Source organism: Pristiophorus japonicus, chromosome 17, assembly GCF_044704955.1.
Source record: "Pristiophorus japonicus isolate sPriJap1 chromosome 17, sPriJap1.hap1, whole genome shotgun sequence".
NCBI classification, from domain to species: Eukaryota; Metazoa; Chordata; class Chondrichthyes; family Pristiophoridae; genus Pristiophorus; species Pristiophorus japonicus.
In genome coordinates this window covers 131,702,962-131,725,611 of record NC_091993.1, presented here as the reverse complement: position 1 = coordinate 131,725,611, position 22,650 = coordinate 131,702,962, and the positions used below count along the sequence as shown (strand labels likewise).

Sequence of the window (22,650 nt, the reverse complement as noted above, 5' to 3'; positions counted from 1 at the left end):
TCATCCAATGTCGTGCCCACCTGTTCTATCTCCCTGCTAACTGTTGAAGCAAAATCATTATTTCATCAATATTGCCATCACTCTATCGTTACCTATGGTATTATCCTGTCTATCGCTTAATGACCCTATTCCCATCCCAAACTTCCTTTTTTATTGAGGTGCCTGTAAAATATTTTGCTACTTTGTTTTATGTTCCTTGATAATTTAATTTCATAGTTCCTCTTTGACATCCTAATTGCTTTTTTGATTTCTCCCCTAATCTCTTTGTATTGTCCCTTATCATGCACTCTCTGGCTGTCTCTGTACTTAATGTGCGCCTCCTTCCTTACCCTCAAGACCATCAGCAGGCCGGGGCCATTGGAGGGAGCAGCATACAGCAGCATGCCACTTTAGGAAGCAGTGCGTGCTGCTGCAGGAGAGCGACGGCTGCGAAGTCAGGTCGCTGATTGCAGTGTGGGCAGGCACAGCAGGAGGGGCAAAGGAGTGGCAAGAAATTATAGAGGGAAGTGACCGGAGCCCGGGAGAGGCGAGAGTTTGGGGCTTAAAAGAGGCGAGGGCCCAGAGGCAGCACGGGCCAGCTCACACTGCGATATGTGTGCGCGCTTGGACTGTGCAGCAGAGCTGGTCTCCAGTTGTCTTGGGTAATCCTTGCCACTGGACCAAGACCTAGCTCTGTCAAGCCCGTGTGGTGGCTGGTGTGCAACGCACAGGCATCTTCCACCCTTCAGGATGTAGTTCGGGATCCGGAATATTAGGTCCTTCATTGAAACATCTGAACTCTCCCTTTTTGGCTTTGAGGGACTGTCTATGATGATGATGATGATCATCATCATCCCTTATGGTTTTATTCATGCATGGAGTCTCATTAGTGTTTAGTTTGTTCTTTCCTTTTCGTGGGATATATTCCTGCACTCTGTTGAACACTGTTTTAAATGTTTCCCATTGCTGTTCTACATCATTGTTTGCCAATATTGTTGCCCATAGGTCAGCTCTTAGTTTTCCACTCCTAACACTTCTAACATTTTGTTTTGGTAGAACTCTACAGCTACACAGAGGGCCCTGAGCTTCACCTGAACAGGAAATGCTTCGAGGAAGAATTCAAGACTCATGGTAATGAGCCTTTCTGCTGTGACACAGGCAATGCTTGTATTTATATTTGAATTGATAGTGAACTTCAGCTCAAAGACTGCTTACTTTCGTGGCTGTGTCCGAGCAATCCTAATTATGTTTTAATGATTTTGACTCTAATTCTGGTTATTGATGCATCCCTTTTTATCTTTTGAGGCAAATGTTTATTTTGTACTCTTTCAATTTCATACTTGAAGATTTTCCAGTGCTGATCTGTTGACCTATTTGCTGACTTGTCTTGCCTTGTTAATTCAGGCCAGGTCCCTTCTTAGTTCACTGAACTTTGCCTTTTTCCAGCCAAGAACTGTTATCTTTGATTCTTCATTATCCTTTTTTTTTCTTGCATTGAACCTAACAATGGTCTGGTCTCTTCTGCCCAAAAATGCTCATACACTTGCATCAGCTATTTGCTCCAATTCATTTCTCAGAACAAAATCATCGTGGGGATTACTGAAACATGGCTGCAGAAAAATCAGGACTGGGAATTAAACATTGCAGGGTGTAACATATTTAGAAAAGATAGAGGGTGAAAGGGGAGGTGGAGTAGCTGTACTTATTAGAGATAACATAACGGCAGTAGAAAAAAGTGATGCACCTATCAGCAAGACAAAAATAAATCCAATTGGTAGAGATAAAAGATAATAAAGGATCAATCACACTAATGGGTGTAGTCTACAGACACATGAACATAGACGGACAGGTAAAGACCCTCTGTCCATAGAGCCTGTCCCACACAATCCCGATACCCCGTGTATCACAACTCATAAACTCCACCCCACCCCAAACTCTGCTCTCCTGGGAGAGGCAAAAAACAGATAAACAACCCAGGCCAATTTGGGGGAAAAATCTGGGAAATTCCTCTCCGACCCATCTTGGCGATCAAAACTAGTCCAGGAGATCACTCTGGCTATTAAATTCCCTGCAGTACCTGCCTTCTGTAAGAGTTAATCTCCGCCACAGCCAGAAACAAATCCAGCTCTTGCTGGAAGGAATTCAGTGAATCTGCATCTGCCACATGAGGGCAGCTTGTTCCGGAGGTCCACTATTCTCTGGGAAAAGACCCACTTCCTGGTGTCTAACCTACATCTAGCCTTCTGCAACTTAAACTTGTGCCCCCTGGTCCAGCCTGACCTATTTAATTGAAATAAATGGTCAGCTGGAACACCGTCTATTCCCTTCATTATCTTATAAACCTCAATCAGATCCCCCTAAGTCTACGCTGTTCTAAGGTATAGAGTCCCAACTCTTTTAACTAAGATGCTTTAGACTTGGAATTAGTCCAGTGGCCCTCTTCTGCACCCTTTCCAGAGCCTCAATATCACCCACCATTGGAGGACAAAACTGCAGACACTATTCCAAGTGCGGCCTGACTAAGGTCTTGTACAGGGACAGAACAGTGCGCCTCGTCTTATATTCAATTGTCCTATGGATAAACCCCAACACCCTATTTGCTCTCGCTATCGCTGCATGGCATTGCTCCTGTACCTTTTAAGGGTAAAAGTTAGCTATTCACAGGGGCAGAAGGTGGGTAGTGGTGTTCCACAGGGATCAGTGCTGGGACCAGTGCCGTTCACAGTTTATATTAACGATGTAGACTTGTGAATCAAAAACACAATTTCTAAATTTGCGGATGACACAAAATTGGACGGATAGTCAATACTGAGGAGGACTGCAACAAATTACAGGGAGACATTAATAAACCTGCAGAATGGGCATAAAATCGGCAAATGAGGTACGACACAGATAAATGTGAGGTATTAGATTTTAGTCGAAATAATTCATTACTTGGAGGGTGCGAGTCTAGGGGTAGAAGAACAAAGGGATCTCTGATACAAATACACAAATCGTTAAAAGTTGCGACACAGGTTATCAAGGCCATAAAAAAGCAAACCAAGCGCTAGGGTTTATTTCCAGAGGGGTGGAATTGAAAAGTCGGGAAGTTATGCTAAACCTGGTCAGACCACACTTGGAGTGCTGCGTACAGTTCTGGTCGCCATGTTATAAAAAGGACATGAGGCATTGGAAAGGGTGCAGAGATTTACAAGGATAATACCAGAAATGCAAGGGTGTACATATCAGGAAAGGATGAACAGGCTGGGTCTCTTTTCTCTTTTTAAAAAAAAAAAGGCGGCTGAGGAGTGAACTAATAGAGGTCTTTAAAATGATGAAGAAAGACTGACTTTATATAGCAGCTTTCCCAACCACCAGATGTCTCAAAGCGCTTTACAGCCAATCAAGTACTTTGAGTGTAGTCACTGTTGTAATGTGGGAAACACGGCAGCCAATTTGTGCACAGCAAGCTCCCACAATCAACAATGTGATAATGACCAGATAATCTGTTTTTGTTCTGTTGATTGAGGGCTAAATATTGGCCAGGGCACTGGGGATAACTCCCCTGCCCTTTGAAATATGCTAGGGGATCTTTTACATCCACCTGAGAGAGCAGACAGTGCCTCGGATTAACGTCTCATCCGAAAGACGGCACCTCCAACAGCACTGCACTGAGTGTATGTCTAGATTTATATGCTCAAGTTCCTGGAGTGGGAATTAAACCCACAACCTTCTGACTCGAGGCGAGTGTGTTACCCACTGAGCCACAGCTGACACAATGAAAGATTTTGATAGAGGCCATAGACATGACTCCAGGATGGTATGGTGTCTCCCTGGTGCCAGCGTCAAGGATGTCACAGAGCGGACACGGGGCATTCTGGGGGGAGAGGGTGAACAGCCAGAGGTCGTGGTCCATATCTGGACCAATGACGTAGGTAGAAAGATGGATGAGGTCCTGCAAGCAGAATTTAGGGAACTAGGAGAAAGGTTAAAGGGCAGGACCTCAAAGGTAGTAATCTCCGGGTTACTACTGGTGCCACGTGCTAATGAGTGCAAGAATAGAAGGATAGAGAGGATGAACGCATGGCTGGAGAGTTGGTGCAGGACAGAGGGCTTTAAATTCCTGAGGCTTTGGGACTGCTTCTGGGGGAGATGGGACCTGTACAAACCAGGCGGGTTGCACCTCAACAGTGCCGGGACCAATATCCTCGCGGGGAGCTTTGCTAGTGCTGTTGGGGAGAGTTTAAACTAGCTTGGCAGGGGGATGGGAACCTGAGAACAAATTCAATAGGGAAGGAAGTAAAGCTGAAATTGGAAAGCAAGACTGTAGAAATGAATCTGTAAGACAGAGGAAACAAGGATTAGTAAGTAGTAAGCAAGGAGGTCTTCCTGTGGTGAATGGTATATACTTCAATGCAAGGAGTAAAGTGAATAAGGCGGATGAGCTAAGAGCACAGGCTGACACTTGGGAGTCTGATATTATAGTCATTACAGAGACATGGCTGAAAGAGGGGCAGGTTTGGCAGATCAATATTCCTGGTTACAGGATTTTTAGACAGGGCGGGGGGGGGGTGGGAAGAGGGGTATTGATTAAAGAAACTATTACAGTGGTGAGGAGGGATGATATGTTGGAGGGTTTGTCAAATGAGGACATATGGGTTGTGCTGAAAAATAAAAAGGACGATCACACTGCTGGGCGTGTATTATAGACCCCCAAACAGTGGGAGGGAGATAGAGGAGCAAATATGTAGGCAAATTTCTGTGACGTTCAAAAACCATAGGGCAGTAATAGGGGATTTCAACTATCCAATTATTGATTGGGACAAATATAGTGTGAAGGGTAAAGAGGATATGAAATTCCTAAAATGCATTCAAGAGAACTTTTTTAGTCAGTATGTAACACGAGAGGGGGCGGTTCTGGATTTAGTTTTGGGGAATGAAGCTGGGCAGGTGGAAGGGGTATTAGTGGGGGAGCACTTGGGTGCCAGTGACCATAATTCAGTCAGATTCAAGTTAGTTATGGATAAGGACAAGAATAGGTCTGGAATAAAAGTCCCAAATTGGGGAAAAGCTAACTTTGCTAAGTTGAGGAGTGATTTGGCCATGGTGACTGGAAACAGCTACTTGTGGGTAAATCAGTGTCGGAACAGTGGGAGGCATTCAAGGAGGAGATCCGGAAGGCTCAGGCCAAACATGTGCCTTAAAGAAAAAGGGTGGGAAAAATAATTCTAGAGCCACCTGGATGTCTAGGGACTTACAGGGGAGAGTAAAGAAAAAAAGGGAAGCTTCCCTTGTTGTAATATCCATTTATTTCTATGATTTTACCACAATAGGATGCAAAATTATTAAAGGGCAGTGTTGCCCAATCGACTTCACCAGAGTGATTATTGAGAATAAAGACCAACATGTGACCTGCCCCCCCTCCCCCACCCGCGCCCCCCTCCCCCACCCACGTCCCCCTCCGCTGCCCACGTCCCCCTCCCCCATCCACGTGAAATTTTGAGGAGGTGCAGTATTGATGGACCACTAACATGGGCTCAGTCTCCTCACTTCAGGTGGTACAGTGCAGACAGTACTGAACTAAGTGTCCCTCGCTCAGAAAGGATACATTGCGGGCTGCTCTCGTCCACTTCTTGCTGCTGCGCAAAGCAGCATTGTGCCATTGTGTTTCGCTTTGAGAGAAACATAAAGGAAGTTTACCCTAAAAAGTTGCTGGTCCTCCACTTCCCTGCTGTTAACACCTCCTGTGCTGCACTTGATATCTTGTTTATTGTCTAGATGGTCTAAGCTGACTTATTCTTTGACCTTTTTGTTGCTGTGTTATTGTGAATCACCTAGTCTCTGCTCGCCTTGTCCCACTGACGACAGGTGAAGTTACAGTCCAATTTATGAGGACTCGTGAGATTAGACCTGTGTCTGTCCCGCTGCTCAATGGTAGAGTTGTTAAAGCTCCAGGATTTTGCGTCACTGCAAGTCCATTTTCTGAAAGCTGCAATTTAGCATTATATTTTCTCATACTGTGACTATTTCTGCTTTTATCAAAACTGAAATTAAATGTCAGGTTTCAGGTCACTAACTTAGTTGCATTATATGATGCTTCTTAGCTCCAAGTTGTAAACACCTTTTAACACACTCTTAAAATGGGAGCAACTGCTGTGTGACTCTTGCTTATAATATGAATAACCAATACATGCTAATGACTTGCTGTGCAGTGAAAGACAAGAAATGGACTGAAGTGGATATCTCGGAGCACCAGGCCCATGCCATGAGATTGCTGGATGGCCTGGAAGTAACTGCCAGGGAGAAAAGACTGAAAGTGGCTCGCGCCATACTTTATATGGCACAAGGTAATGTCTAGGTGAAGGAGACATTTAGCTGAATGTATTGCAAATTAATTGATCTCTGATCTTTTTTTGGCAAATTTTTGTTTCATCAAGCTGAAAACTTTGTTCGAGCACCCAGTGTCAGCAGGTAAACACTGTCAGATGGGGTACAGTACAGGATAGAAAGTTCAGCTGTCTGCTCTGCCCGAACCTTACTGCCCTGTATGGCAGCAGTGTGACATTGTCCAGTTTACTGCTGAATTAGAGCACATTTGTCACCTAGGGAACGAGATTGGGGCTGCAGCAAATTCATTTCACTTGGGACTTTTTCAATTTAGCAGTCTCGACTGAATTTGAACCCAAACACGAACGGTGAAAAGCCTGGGTCTAATCCATTGGATCACTAGATCCACTGTCACTGTAACGTGATGATGTAATTGAATGGTGGGGTGGCGGGTCGCCAAAACTCCTTGAGAAAATATTTTTACTGCCGACTTCCTTTTCTACCATGTTTAAGAGCAGCCATATCTATGATAAGTGTTCAGAGTAAAAGGAAAATTCAGTATTGTGGCTATCCGATGTGTACAACAGTGAGATGTGGATTCAACATTGATCAAGATCAGACATATTTTCCAACACCTCTGTTTGTCTTTTTCTGATTGGTGAATGCGCCTGTTGTCTCACCCCCCCCCATCGCTATCTCTGTTCACGGCCATCCCTCGAACTTGGCCTCTCACGTGGCCTCTCTCCCTTTCCTCCTTGCAGCCCCATCTCCTTTTGTCATTCCCAAAACGAACTAACTCTCCACCCCCTGCCCCCCTTATAATGGCACTTTCAAATGCCATATGGTCAGCCTGTGGTGTATTATTCACGACGCTGCTGCAGCTGTCAATCTGCTAATTTACTTCCTCACCTCTGCTTTTAATGCCCTTGTCTCCAGTAAAACCCTCACTCTCTCACATCCTGACCATTCCCTCAGTTATGGCCTCCATCTTTGCTCCCTCGAGTCCAAAGGAGGCAGATGTGAAACTCCTCACCACCTTCAGTCTTTCCTTCCTCTTAAAGAAAATGCAAAATTTCATAGAATTACACAGAATTTTACAGGCCATTTGGCCCAACTGGTCTATGCTCCACACAAGCCTCCTCCCACCCTTCTAACTCTAGCAATGGATTTTTCTGTTCCTTTCTCCCTCATATGCTTATCTTGCTTCCCCTTAAATACATCTATTCTATTTGCCTCAACCACTCCCTATGGTCGTGAGTTCCACATTCTCACCGCTCTCTGGGTAAGGAATTAAAACCTGAATTCCCTATTGGAGTTATTCATCATAGGCAGTCCCTCGGAGTAGAGGATGACTTGCTTCCACACTAGTAATTAGTTCTGAAGTGACTTAAGAGTCCGATGTGGGACCAATGGAGTTTATTGGTAACTATTTAATAGCCTCTAGTTTTTGTTGAAGTTCATCCATGTGCTCTTTAAATGTTTGCCATTGCCGATCCACCGTCAAGCCTTTAAGTATCATTCACCAGTCTATTCTAGCCAATTCACGTCTCATAATCGAAGTTACCTTTCCTTAAGTTCAGGACTCTAGTCTCTGAATTAACTGTCAGTCTCCATCTTCAAATAAAGAATTCTACCATATTATGGTCACACTTCCCCAAGGGGCCTCGCACAACAAGATTGCTAATTAGCCCTTTCTCATTACACATCACCCAGTCTAGGATGGCCAGCTCCCTAGTTGGTTCCTCAACATATTGGTCTAGAAAACCATCCCTAATACACTCCAGGAAATCCTGCTCCATCGTACTGCTACCAGTTTGGTTAGTCCAATCTATATGTAGATTAAAGTCGCCCGTGATAACTGCTGTACCTGTAACTGAATGTACTCAAACGTTTGGGTTGGAGAATTCCAAGTCTTAAAAATGGTCGACCCCTTATCCTGCACTATGCCCCCTGGTTCTAGACTCTCCAGCCAGGGGAAACAACCTCTCAGCATCTACCCAGTCAATCTTCAGAAAGTATCTTTCCTGATATTTATCATCTCTAAGTTCTGGTATCACCCTTGTGAATCTTTTTTGCATCTGCTCCAGTGCCTCCATACTCTTTTTATAATATGGAGGCCAGAACTGTGCACAGTACTTCAAGTGCAGTCTAACCAAGGTTCTGTACAAGTTTAACATAACTCTGCTTTTCAATTCTATCCCCGTAGAAATTAACCCCAGTGCTGTTTGCTTTTTTTATGGCCTTACTGACTGGTGTTGCTACTTTTAGTGATTTATGTACCTGCATGCCACCTTATTGCTACTTGCTGATTTGTCTTGTCATTTTAATTTAGTTGTAGCCCTGAGCCTTGGTCGTTCACTTCGTAATTTAAAGCATAAATATTGCTCATGCTCCTGATACGTACTCTTTGTTTACTTTTATCCCCCCAACCCCCGGCACATCTTACTATAAAGTTTCCTCTTTCTGTTTGAGGTTTACTACAACACACAGACTGCTCGCTCTCTTAGAGTCTAGTAACTTTGTTCCTACGATTCTCAAGTCACTCCTTGACCTTGAACATGTGTGAACCCATCACCCTATTCCTCAGTGGCATTGCATATAAGCATCACATGCTGTAGCACAGGGCTTCTGCGCCCCCCCCCCCCCCCTCTCTCATGTTATAAAAATTCCACAGACCCTCAGTAACAAGTATTTTTCTGCAAAAAATGAATTATACAATTAAACATATTTTTGTTTTACTTGCTTAATGTGAAACTTGTTGCTGACAACGAGTGGCTCCTGTCACGTGGTAAAGACCAGCAGCAAATTCACGCACAGCAAGATAGATGGATCACCAAATATAATGTGCACCTGGGCTCCAGCCTCATTCCCAATGCAAAATGGTGTATTTTATATAAAGGTCAACTTTCCTGGCAGTCCACACCTTGCGTATGTGATCCCCTCGGACCTGGGACCACCATGCCACGCCACACTCGGCTCTGTAACCAGCTGCCATGAGCAATCAGCGGTCAGCTGCATAAAACGAAAGGTGAAGTCAGCTGAACATTCGGCGACACTCTGGTTAATTCTTGGCCCATTATCCTACAAAACGGACATCAAACCCCACCGTTGCTCTACTTACCTGATTTAAACGTGGAGGGCAGGAGAGCAGGCACTGCGTGGCCTGCCGGGAAAAGAACCCGCTGCCGACTGTCACTAACAGATCTGGGGGAGCAGAGGGAGCGAGTTCTCCTCTCCTTCAACATTGGTGATGGTGGCAAATCTTGTTTTACTTCTGCCATCTTGTGCTTTTCCCTATGCTGGGAGTGTGCATTTTCATGAAATGTGCTTTCAATGCATATCAGGAATAGCACAGTGGAATATTTGGTGCTTAATGCGATTTTTACAAAGATTTTATTCTTGAAAGATGCTGATTCGGTGGTTCCCTTGAAACAATCTCGCAGACCCCTCGGGGGGTGATGGGTCGTGGACCCCCAGTTGGGAAACCCTGCTTGCAGCACATAAGAACAATAGAAATAGGAGCAGGAGTCAGCAATCTGGCCCCTCGAGCCTGCTCCGCCATTCAATACGATCATGGCTGATCTGATCTTGGCCTCAACTCCAATTCCCTTGACTCTCTTATCTCTCAAAAATCTGTCTATCTCCACCTTAAATATATTCAATGACCCAGCCTCCATAGCTCTCTGGGGCAGAGAATTCCACAGATTTACAACCCTCCGAGAAGAAATTCCTCATCGTTTCCGTTTTAAATCAGTGACCCCTTATTCTGCGACTACGCCCCCTAGTTCCAGACTCCCCACGAGAGGAACTATCCTCTCTACATCCACCTTGTCGAGCCCCCTCAGAATCTTATATGCTTCAATAAGATCAGCTCTTAGTCTTCTAAACTCCAATGAGTATAGGCCCAACTGCTCAAACTTTCTTCATAAGGCAATCCCTTCTCAGGAATCAACCCAGTGAACCTTCTCTGAACTGCCTCCCATACAAGTATATCCTTCCTTAAATAAGGAGACCAATACTGTACGCAGTATTCCAGGTGTGGTCTCACCAATACCCTGTAACAGGACTTCCCTACTTTTATACTCCATCCCCCTTGCAATAAAGGCCAACATTCCATTTGCTTTCCTAATTACTTGCTGTACCTGCATGCTAACATTTTGAGTTTCAGGTACAAGGACCCCCAGATCCCTCTGTACCATCGCATTTTGTAATCTCTTCCCCATTTAAATAAAAATTAGCTTTTTTATTTTTCTTACCAAAGTGGATAATCTCACATTTTCCCACATTATACTCCATCTGCCAAATGTTTGCCCACTCGCTTAGCCAGTCTATATCTCTTTGCAGATTCTTTGCGTCCTCCTCACAACTTGCTTTCCCACCTATCTTTGTATCATCAGCAATTTTGGCTACATTACACTCGGTCCCTTAATTCAAGTCATACATTTGGTTGGAATTTTTAAGTCAAATAATATACTTTTATTTCAATTGAGCTATTCAACGCTCCAAACACTGAAGTTTTATTATGAGAGTTGGTGCGAGTTAGGTCGGCTAACGCTCAATGGGCCGGATTTTCGAGAGATGTGCGACCAGGTTTTGCCGCGATTTGACCCTCCGGTGAAAACCGGGTTGCAAAGCTCGGGTGGGATCCTCAGTTACCTGTTTGCGGCGGGGATGGGAAGTACCGCCGGGGAAAGTTGCGTCAAACGTGTAACGACGCGGATTGCGTTACCGTCCGAGTTTCGTCTCTCTCCCGACCCGTATGCCGTGCCTAGCACAGCGACAGGTAAAACCTGTCTGTGCAGCCCTGCCAGCAGTGGTCAGTTAGAAAACCTGCAGCGATTAGTTAGTTAAGAGTCTTGGTAATGTTTTTGGAATAGTTTTTGAATTGTGTTTTCACCCTCCCAAGGCGCCTCTCGCAGTGCAAACGACCCCGCATTAAAGCTGGCAAAACTTGCGTTTTGTGCCACGACTTATTGTGCAACCTTTCTTTGTGAGGCGCCCCTAGCGTAGACCCCAAAGGCCGAAAGTTCGGCCTAAAACTGGTAACGCAGCGAAAATGGTAATTTTCATGTGTCACTACCGTTTTCGCCCAAAAAACGGAAAATCCAGCCCATAGATCCATACAGCACAGAAGGTGGCCATTCGGCCCATCGTGCCTGTGCCGGCTCTGTGAAAGAGCGATCCAAATAGTCCCACTCCCCGGCTCTTTCTCCATGGCCCTGCATATTTTTTCCATTGCAAGTATTTATCTAATTCCCTTTTGAAAGTTACTATTGAATCTGCTGCCACCACCCTTTCAGGCAGCGCGTTCCCGATCACAACAACTCGCTGCGTAAACTCATTCTCCTCATTCCTCTCTGCTTTTGCCAATTACCTTAAATCTGTTTCCTATGGTTACCCACCCTCATAGGAAGATCGAAACTGGAGGAGGTCATTCAGATCTTTGAGCCTATTCTGCCATTCAGTTAGATCATGGCTGATCTGAACACCATCTACCCGCCTTGGTTCCATAACCCTTAGATTTTTGTTGGGCAAGCAAATTATCATTCTCTGTTTTGATGTTTTCAGTTGAGCCCCAGCCTGAACAGTTTTTTTGGGGGTAGAGTGTTCCAGATTCCCACTACCCTATGTGTATAGGCATGCTTTCTGACAGCTCCAGCCTCAATGCTCCAGCTTTCATTTTCAGGTTATGCCCCTTTGTTCTGTGCTGTCCCACCAGAGGAAATAGTTTCTCTACCTTATCAATGCCTTTGATCATAAACACCCAATTAGATTACCCCTTAATCTTCTATATTCAAAGAAATAGAAGCCTAGTCTGTGCAATTTGTTGTCTTCATTTAACAGTATATAATATATTTGGATTTCTAAAAGGCATTCGATAAGGTGCCACATAAAGGGTTATTACACAAGATAAGAGATCCTGGGATTGGAGGTAATGTATTAACGTGGATAGAGGATTGGTTAATGGACAGAGAGTTGGGATAAACTGGACTTTTTCAGGTTGGCAGGCTGTAACTAATGGGGTGCCACAGGGATCAGTGCTGGGGCCTCCGTTATTTACAATCTGTATTAATGACCAAGATGAAGGGATTGAGTGTAATGTATCCAAATTTGCTGATGATACAAAGCTAAGTGGGACAGTAAGTTGTAAGGAGGACACAAAGTGTCTGCAAAGGGATATAGATAGACTGAGTGAGTGGGCAGTAATGTGGCAGATGGAGTATGATGTGGGAAAATGTGAGGTTATTCATTTTGGTTGGAAGAATAGAAAAACAAAATATTTTTTAAATGGTGAGAAACTTAAATGTTGGTGTTCAGAGAGATTTGGGTGTCCTTGTGCAAGACATACAGAGCTTAGCATGCAGGTACAGCAAGCAATAATGAAGGCAAATGGCATGTTGCCTTTATTGCAAGGGGGTTGGAGTATAAGAGTAAGGAAGTCTTGCTACAATTGTACAGGGCCTTGGTGAGACCACACCTGGAGTACTGGGCACAGTTTTGGTCTCCTTATCTAAGGAAGGATATACTTGCATTGGAGGCGATGCAATGGGAGCTCACCAGTTGATTCCTGGGATGAGAGGGTTGTCTTATGATGAGGATTGTGTAGAATGGGCCTATACTCTCTGGAGTTTAGAAGAATGAGAGGTGATCTCATTGAAACATACAAGATTCTGAGGGGGCTTGACAGGGTAGATGCTGAGAGGTTGTTTCCCCCGGGTTGGGGAGTCTAGAACCAGGGGTCACAGTCTCAGGATAAGGGGTCGGCCATTTAGGACTGAGATGAGGACGAATATCTTCACAGAGGGTTGTGAATCTTTGGAATTCTCTGCCCCAGAGGGCTGTGGATGCTGAATCTGAATATATTCAAGCTGAGATCGATAGATTTTTGGAGTCTAGGGGAATCAAAGGATATGGAAATCGGGCGGGAAAGTGGAGTTGAGGTCGAAGATTAGCCGTGATCTATTGAATGGCGGAGCAGGCTCGACGGGCCGTATGGCCTACTCCTGCTCCTAAGTCCTATGTTCTTATGTAACCCTATATCCTAATATAGAATGGAAAATAAGGGTAAAGGACAAAGAGTGGGTGGAATTCCTGAAATGAGTACAAGGGAACTCTCTGGATCAGTGTACTTCTCGTCCAACGAGGAAGGAAGCAGTGTGGCTTGTGGTTCTGGGGAATGAGGTGGGGCAAGTGGAGCATGTTTCAGTGGGAAACCGTATCAATATCATTAGATTTAGAGTAGTTACGGAAAAGGACAATGAAGGACAACTGTGAAAATACCCAACTGGAGGAGGGCTAATTTCAAAAGGTATCTGGCCCAGGTGGATTGGAATCAAAGATTGGTAGGTGTAACACCGTACATGAGCAATATATCATTAAAGAGATACTTCGGATACAGACTCGGCACGTTCCCATGAGGGGAAAAAGAAGAGCGTCTAAAGTTAGAGTTTTCTGGATGACTAAAGATAGAGATTAAAATGATACAAAAAAGGGAGACTTAGAGAAACATAGAAAATAGGTGCAGGAGTAGGCCATTCGGCCCTTCTAGCCTGCACCGCCATTCAATGAGTTCATGGCTGAACAAGCAGCTTCAGTACCCCATTCCTGCTTTCTCGCCATACCCCTTGATCCCCCTAGTAGTAAGGACTTCATCTAATTCCTTTTTGAATATATTTAGTGAATTGGCCTCAACAACTTTCTGTGGTAGAGAATTCCACAGGTTCACCACTCTCTGGGTGAAGAAGTTTCTCCTCATCTCGGTCCTAAATGGCTTACCCCTTATCCTTTGACTGTGACCCCTGGTTCTGGACTTCCCCAACATTGGGAACATTATTCCTGCATCTAACCTGTCTGAACCCATCAGAATTTTAAACGTTTCTATGAGGTCCCCTCTCATTCTTCTGAACTCCAGTGAATACAAGCCCAGTTGATCCAGTCTTTCTTGATATGTCAGTCCCGCCATCCCGGGAATCAGTCTGGTGAATCTTCGCTGCACTCCCTCAATAGCAAGAATGTCCTTCCTCAGGTTAGGAGACCAAAACTGTACACAATACTCCAGGTGTGGCCTCACCTAGGCCCTGTACAACTGTAGCAACACCTCCCTGCCCCTTTACTCAAATCCCCTCGCTATGAAGGCCAACATGCCATTTGCTTTCTTAACTGCCTGCTGTACCTGCATGCCAACCTTCAATGACTGATGTACCATGACACCCAGGTCTCGTTGCACCTCCCCTTTTCCTAATGTCACCATTCAGATAATAGTCTGTCTCTCTGTTTTTCCCACCAAAGTGGATAACCTCACATTTATCCACATTATACTTCATCTGCCATGCATTTGCCCACTCACCTAACCTATCCAAGTCGCTCTGCAGCCTCAGCATCCTCCTCGCAGCTCACACTGCCACCCAACTTAGTGTCATCTGCAAATTTGGAGATACTACATTTAATCCACTCGTCTAAATCATTAATGTACAGTGTAAACAGCTGGGGCCCCAGCACAGAACCTTGCGGTACCCCACTAGTCACTGCCTGCCATTCTGAAAAGTCCCCATTTACTCCTACTCTTTGCTTCCTGTCTGACAACCAGTTCTCAATCCATGTCAGCACACTACCCCCAATCCAATGTGCTTTAACTTTGCACATTAATCTCTTGTGGGACCTTGTCGAAAGCCTTCTGAAAGTCCAAATATACCACATCAACTGGTTCTCCCTTGTCCACTCTACTGGAAACATCCTCAAAAAATTCCAGAAGATTTGTCAAGCATGATTTCCCTTTCACAAATCCATGCTGACTTGGACCTATCATGTCACCTCTTTCCAAATGCGCTGCTATGACATCCTTAATAATTGATTCCATCATTTTATCCACTACCGATGTCAGGCTGACCGGTCTATAATTCCCTGTTTTCTCTCTCCCTCCTTTTTTAAAAAGTGGGGTTACATTGGCTACCCTCCACTCGATAGGAACTGATCCAGAGTCAATGGAATGTTGGAAAATGACTGTCAATGCATCCGCTATTTCCTTAAGTACTCTGGGGTGCAGTCCATCAGGCCCTGGGGATTTATCGGCCTTCAATCCCATCAATTTCCCCAACACAATTTCCTGACTAATAAGGATTTCCCTCAGTTCCTCCTCCTTACTAGACCCTCTGACCCCTTTTATATCCGGAAGGTTGTTTGTGTCCTCCTTAGTGAATACCGAACCAAAGTACTTGTTCAATTGGTCCGCCATTTCTTTGTTCCCCGTTATGACTTCCCCTGATTCTGACTGCAGGGGACCTACGTTTGTCTTTACTAACCTTTTTCTCTTTACATATCTATAGAAACTTTTGCAATCCGTCTTAATGTTCCCTGCAAGCTTCTTCTTGTACTCCATTTTCCCTGCCCTAATCAAACTCTTTGTCCTCCTCTGCTGAGTTCTAAATTTCTCCCAGTCCCCGGGTTCGCTGCTATTTCTGGCCAATTTGTATGCCACTTCCTTGGCTTTAATACTATCCCTGATTTCCCTTGATAGCCACGGTTGAGCCACCTTCCCTTTTTTATTTTTACACCAGACAGGAATGTACAATTGTTGTAGTTCATCCATGCGGTCTCTAAATGTCTGCCATTGCCCATCCACAGTCAACCCCTTAAGTATCATTCGCCAATCTATCCTAGCCAATTCACGCCTCATACCTTCAAAGTTAGCCTTCTTTAAGTTCTGGACCATGGTCTCTGAGTTAACTGTTTCATTCTCCATCCTAATGCAGAATTCCACCATATTATGCTCACTCTTCCCCATTATTATGATAAATATAAGGTGTGTAATATAGTAGAGAACCAAGATGAATAGAAAAAGTATAGCAAAGAACTGAAAAAGGAACCCCTCATAATTTTTAACACCTCTGTTAAATCTCCCCGAAACCTTTTCTACTCCAAGGAGAGCAATCGCAGCTTCTCTGGGATCTCCACATAACTGAGGCCTCTCATCCCTGGTACTATTCTAATAAATCTCTGCACCCTCTCCAGGGCCTTGACATCTTTCCTGAAGTGTGGTGCCCAGAATTAGACCCAATACTCCAGCTGGGGCCTAACCAGTGTTTTATACAGGTTTAGCATAATGTCTTTGCTTTTGTACTCTCTGCCTCTATTAATAAAGCCAAGGATCCCACATGCCTTTTCAAAAACCTTCTCTACTTATACTGCTACCTTCAAAGATTTGTGTGCCTACACCCCAGGTCTCTCTCTTCCTGCACTCCCTTTAAAATTATACCATTTAGTTTGTATTGCCTCCCATTATTCTTCCTTACAGAATGCATCACTTCATATTTCTCTGCATTAAATTTCATCGGCCTCGTGAATGCTCATTTTACCAGTCTATGTCTTCATGGTCTGTTACTATGTCCTCATTGTTTATTACATTTCTGGGTTATGTATCATCTGCAAACTTTAAAATTGTGCCCTTTATACACAAGTCCAGGTCACTATTGTATAGCAAAAATAGCAGTCCTAATACCGACCATATTAACACAATATTTTTAAGTTAAGTGGCGAGCTGTGGAAGAAACCCATGAGTTGTGTGTAAGGCACGCTATGTGGGCTATCATGGGTGAGGTATTGCAGAGTATTTAAGGGGTTAGTCTATATTGAACAGCATGATCTGAAGGGTGGTGCTTGATTTGGGCATAAGAAGCAAAATCTTGAAGTTTGCTGATGACAAAGAAACCTAACTGGACCAGCTGGGTATTCTGTGGTGAGTGTCTCACCTCCTGACTCCCCAAAGCCTTTCCACCATCTACAAGGCACAAGTCAGGAGTGTGATGGAATACTCTCCACTTGCCTGAATGAGTGCAGCTCCAACAACACTCAAGCAACTCAATTACCATCCAGGACAAAGCAGCCCACTTGATTGGCACCCCATCCATCACCTTCAACATTCACTCCCTCCACCATCGGCGCACTGTGGCTGCAGTGTGTACCATCTACAAGATGAACTGCAGTAAGTCGCCAAGCCTTCTTCGGCAGCACCTCCCAAACCCGTGACCTCTACCACCTAGAAGGACAAGGGCAGCAGGCGCATGGAAACACCACCACCTCCACGTTCCCCTCCGAGTCACAAACCATCCTGACTTGGAAATATATTGGCCGTTCCTTCATCGTCGCTGGGTCACAATCCTGGAACTCCCTCCCTAACAGCACCGTGGGAGCACCTTCACCACACGGACTGCAGCGGTTCAAGAAGGCGGCTCACCATCACCTTCTCGAGGGGCAATTAGGGATGGGCAATAAATGCTGACTTTGCCAGCGATGCCCACATCCCAGGAACGAAAAAAATAAGTAAGGTCTGGTAAACAGCAAGGAGGACTAGGTCTTGAGTGTGGGTTCGTTGGGAGATGTGGAATGATGCGATTGAGTGGGGTGAACAGAGACCTTGGGGTTCAAAGTTTCAAAGCACAGAAACCGGTCATTTGGGCCCACCGCTCCGTGCCGGTGTTTATGCTCTACACCAGCCCCCCTCCCACCCCTCCCCATCTCACCCCGTCACCATATCCTTCTATCCCTTTTTCCCTCATGTGTTTATTCAGCTGCCCCTTTAAATACATCGATACTATTCGCCTCAAACCCTCCCTGTGGCAGCGAGTTCCACATTCTCTCCCTTGTCTGGGTAAAGAAGTTTCTCCTGAATTCCCCATTGGATGTATTAGTGACTGTCTTATATTTATGACCCCTAGTTTGGGTCTCGCCCTCAAGTGGAAACATCTCTGTCTACCCCATCAAACTCTTGAATCTTATGGATCTCTCTCACGCTTCAGTCTTCTCTTTTCTAGAGATACTATAATTCCCTGAAGATGTGAGAACAGGTCGACAAAAAAGACCAATAGAATTTTCAGTTTAATGAATATGGACTTGGAGTGCAAGAGTGAAGAGATAATAATGATAAGGCTGTCGAAGGTAATGGTTTCAAGGTTACAAAGCTGTATAATGTTAGGCCACAGTTCACACCCCGTTACAGGAAGAACATAGAAAGAAAGAAAGACTTGCATTTATATAACATCTGACGCAGAGGCAAGAGTGCCCACTGAGTCGCAGCTGACACGTAAATCACTTTCAAATTATTCAGGGCATTTGTGAGATGTGCTACAGTGCAAGTGTATCAAGGGGTGTGGAGCAAACGCTAACTGGATTTGAGGTACAGATCAGCCGTGATCTAAGTGAATGGTGAGGCAGGCTCAAGGGGCTGAATGGCATACTCCCGTTCCCATTCAAGTTTTTATTATTTTTTTAATGGCTGTGGTTGGTGCAGTACAGGTAAGATCTGTCTCCATTCGTATGAAATCGACCCTTTCTCCCAGCCCAAACCTATAAACTTAGCTGGGGTGAGACAGTGAGATAAGTAAAAGCACCTGAGAAAAAAACCATCAAATTAAAGGAAAGCAAATCGTTGCTATCCAGGTGGCAGAATCCATCATTGAAATTTAATGAAATTTTGGTTACAATTTAGTGTACCTGCTCTACTCATTAAACAATGCAGCAAAGCTATAGAGAATATACACACTGGATTCACCAGGATAGTGTCAGGGATTGCAAGCGATGTGAGGATGGACTTGAGATACTTAAATTATTTCTCGGAAAGCAGAGAAGGCGAAGAAAAGAGTTGAGGTTTTTAAAATGATGTAAGATTTTGATGTGGTGCAAAGGCAAGGAGTCAGTGACAAAGTGTCATCGTTAAAATTACAGGGTATCACCAACAATAGGGAGAAGGGTTCGGAGCAACGTCCTTATTCAGGGCTTTTGGAGCAGACAATGCTTTGCCACAGGGAATGGGTGAGGCAGAAAGCATTATATCCCTATTCAAGGGAAAAGTGGATCAATATTTGAAACCGAGGAGGCTATGAGGAGAGATTGTGGGGGTGGGATTATTTTAAATTGCTCTCTCGAAGAGCTGCAACAGCTATGATGGGCTGAATGGCATCTTCTGTGCTGTAAACTTGTATGATTAACCTGTTCCATTGAAGATCACATCTGAAACCTTATTTGTATCACTTTCAGGGGTTATTGATCTGTGTAATTCAGTTTGTGTATCATGTTTGTTCTTTGTTTACACTTTGTTTTATGTTTATTTGCCTATCCGACCTCCTCAATTTCCAGCGATACATCTCTGCTGCACCCTCTGCTCCTTTGACACCATATTAGTCCTTGTACTTCCAGGCATTCGGTCTCCTGCTGACTGGAATACTCTCCCCAAATATCTTCACCTTACCGCACCCTCCCTTATTAAAAAAAAATACTTCCACTCAACCCATGGCTTTGTTGCACTTCCCAAAAATACCTTTTTCACCTGTTTGCCGTTCAATTTTCTGTCTGCCTTTAGATGTTGCATGTTATGGGAAGGGCATTATAGGAAAGCAAGTTGTCCAGTAATTTTGGCCAGAAGTGCTTCATCCCCAAGCAGATTTTCCACCCAAGTGCCTAAATGCAGGATACAAATAGAAATGTCTGTGTGGATGGTGATTGGATGAAAATTCTTGCATGGCAACTTAAAAATGTAGTATCCCTTTACCAAAGATTGAGGCTCAATTCAATATATTTTAGAAACATAGAAATTAGGTGCAGGAGTAGGCCATTTGGCCCTTCGAGCCTGCACCACCATTCAATAAGATCATGGCTGATCATTCCCTCAGTACCCCTTTCCTGCTTTCTCTCCATACCCCTTGATCCCTTTGACCGTAAGGGCCATATCTAACTCCCTATTGAATATATCTAACGAACTGGCATTAACAACTCTCTGCAGAAGAGAATTCCACAGGTTAACAACTCTCTGAGTGAAGAAGTTTCTCCTCATCTCGGTCCTAACTGGCTTACCCTTATTCTTAGACTGTGACCCCTGGTTCTGGAACTCCCCAGCAACGGGAACATTCTTCCTGCCTCCAAACTGTCCAATCCCGTCAGAATTTTATATGTTTCCATGAGATCCCCTCTCATCGTTCTAAACTCCAGTGGATACAAGCCCCCTCATATGTCAGTCCGGCCATCCTGAGAATCAGTCTGGTGAACCTTCGCTGCACTCACTCAATAGCAAGAATGTCCTTCCTCAGATTAGGAGATCAAAACTGAACACAATATTCCAGGTATATTGTCACTGGGCCCACCCCCAGGTTACACACTGTCTGATCTCACTGGGCCCACCCCCGGGTTACACACTGTCTGATCTCACTGGGCCCACCCCCAGGTTACACACTGTCTGATCTCACTGGGCCCACCCGTGGGTTACACACTATTTGATTTCAAGGCTCTGTACAACTGCAGTAAGACTCTCCCTGCTCCTAAAGTCAAATCCTCTAGCTATGAAGGCTATCATGCTATTTGCCTTTTCACTGCCTTCTGTACCTGCATGCCAAACTTCAATGACTGATGTACCATGACACCCAAGTCTCGTTGCACCTCCCCGTTTCCTAATCTGTCACCATTCAGATAATCTGTCTTCCTGTTTTTGCCACCAAAGTGGATGACCTCGCATTTATCCACATTATACCGCATCTGCCATGCATTTGCCCACTCACCTAACCTGTCCAAGTCACCCTGCAGCCTCTTAGCATCCTCCTCACAGCTTACACCGCCACCCAGCTTAGTGTCATCTGCAAACTTGGAGATATTACATTCAATTCCTTCATCTAAATCATTGGTGTATATTGTAAATAGCTGGGGTCCCAGCACTGAACTCTGCAGCACCCCACTGGTCACTGCCCGCCACTCTGAAAAGGACCCATTTGTTCCGACTCTCTGCTTCCTGTCTGCCAACCAGGTTTCTATCCACGTCAGTACATTATCCCCAATACCATGTGCTTTAATTTTGCACGCTAATCTCTTGTGTGGGACCTTGTCAAAAGCCTTTTGAAAGTCCAAATACATCACATCCACTGGTTCTCCCTTGTCCACTCTACTAGTTACATCCTCAAAAAATTCTAGGAGATTTGTCAAACATGATTTCCCTTTCATAAATCCATGCTGACTAGGACCGATCCTGTCACTGCTTTCCAAATGCGCTGCTATTTCATCTTTAATAATTGATTCCAACATTTTCCCCATTACTGATGTCAGGATAACTGGTCTATAATTCCGTGTGTTTTCTCTCCCTCCTTTTTTTAAAAAGTGGTGTTACATTAGCTACCCTCCAGTCCATAGGAACTGATCCAAAGTCCATAGAATGTTAGAAAATGATCACCAATGCATCCACTATTTCTAGGGCCACTTCCTTAAGTACTATGGAATGCAGCCTATCAGGCCCTGGGGATTTATTGGCCTTCAATCCCATCAATTTCCCTAACACAATTTCCTGACTAATAAGGATTTCCTTCAGTTCCTCCTTCTCACTAGACCCTTGGTCCCCTAGTATTTCCGGAAGGTTATTTATGTCTTCCTTCGTGAAGACAGATCCAAAGTATTTGTTCAATTGGTCTGCCATTTCTTTGTTCCCCATTATAAATTCACCTGATTCTGACTGCAAAGGACCTACGTTGGTCTTCACTAATCTTTTTCTCTTCCCATATCTAGAGAAGCTTTTGCAGTCAGTTTTTATGTTCCCAACAAGCTTCTGCTCATACTCTATTTTCCCCCTCCTAATTAAACCCTTTGTTCTCTTTTGCTGAATTCTAAATTTCTCCCAGTCCTCAGGTTTGCTGCTTTTTCTGGCCAATTTATATGCCTCTTCCTTGGATTTAACACTACCTAATTTCCCTTGTTAGCCACGGTTGAGCTACCTTCCCCGTTTTATTTTTACTCCAAATTTGCTCATTCTGATCTTAAAAAATCAGATTCTTGGATCAGTGGAACAGTGGTGGGAAGGAAAGATGCTGTAAAGGTTCAAAACCAAATTGTAAACTTGTTTTTCTCTGTCTCAGATGTTCATTCTGCATATCTGTTATTTCCTGTTTTATTTCATATTGCCACTACAGGGTACTTGTTTCATTGGGTTAAAGTGGAATTCTGATCATCCTTGACCAAACTTGTTACCTCTTCTTAATCTCACACCATGGCTTGACAACAGTTTTACCCAAGTCGCAGCCACTCCTCACCACCACCACCACCCACAGTGCTTGGAACATTTTCTGTGTTAAATTGCTATATAAGTACAAGTTGTTGTATAATTTAGACACATGATGTTGCAGCAAGCTGACTGTGATCCTTTATGCTGGTTTGCAGGTACATTTGGTGAATGTAACTCTGAGGGAGAGGTCCAGCAGTGGATGAGATATAATGTATTTCTACTGCTCAAGGTTGGCACCTTTACGGCACTGGTGGAGCTACTCAGTATGGAGATTGAGTGAGTGCAAAACTTTCCAAAGAAAGACGTGGGCGTGCACTCGGGGTTCATGGTGGGTCGACTGT

General features: G+C 44.4%; 1 protein-coding gene across 2 annotated transcripts in view; it reads left to right on the top strand.

Annotated features, from left to right (window-relative positions):
- strip1 (striatin interacting protein 1) overlaps window positions 1-22,650 on the top strand; it is a 118,037-nt gene that overhangs the window by 19,300 nt on the left and 76,087 nt on the right. For both annotated transcript variants that reach the window (XR_011587499.1, XM_070859291.1), the window contains exons 3-5: window positions 1,036-1,110; window positions 6,171-6,305; window positions 22,465-22,585. Coding sequence is in view for 1 of the 2 variants with exons in the window: in XM_070859291.1 (XP_070715392.1) it covers window positions 1,036-1,110; window positions 6,171-6,305; window positions 22,465-22,585 (331 nt within the window). In the remaining variant the exon portion in view is untranslated. The remainder of the gene's footprint in view (window positions 1-1,035; window positions 1,111-6,170; window positions 6,306-22,464; window positions 22,586-22,650) is intronic.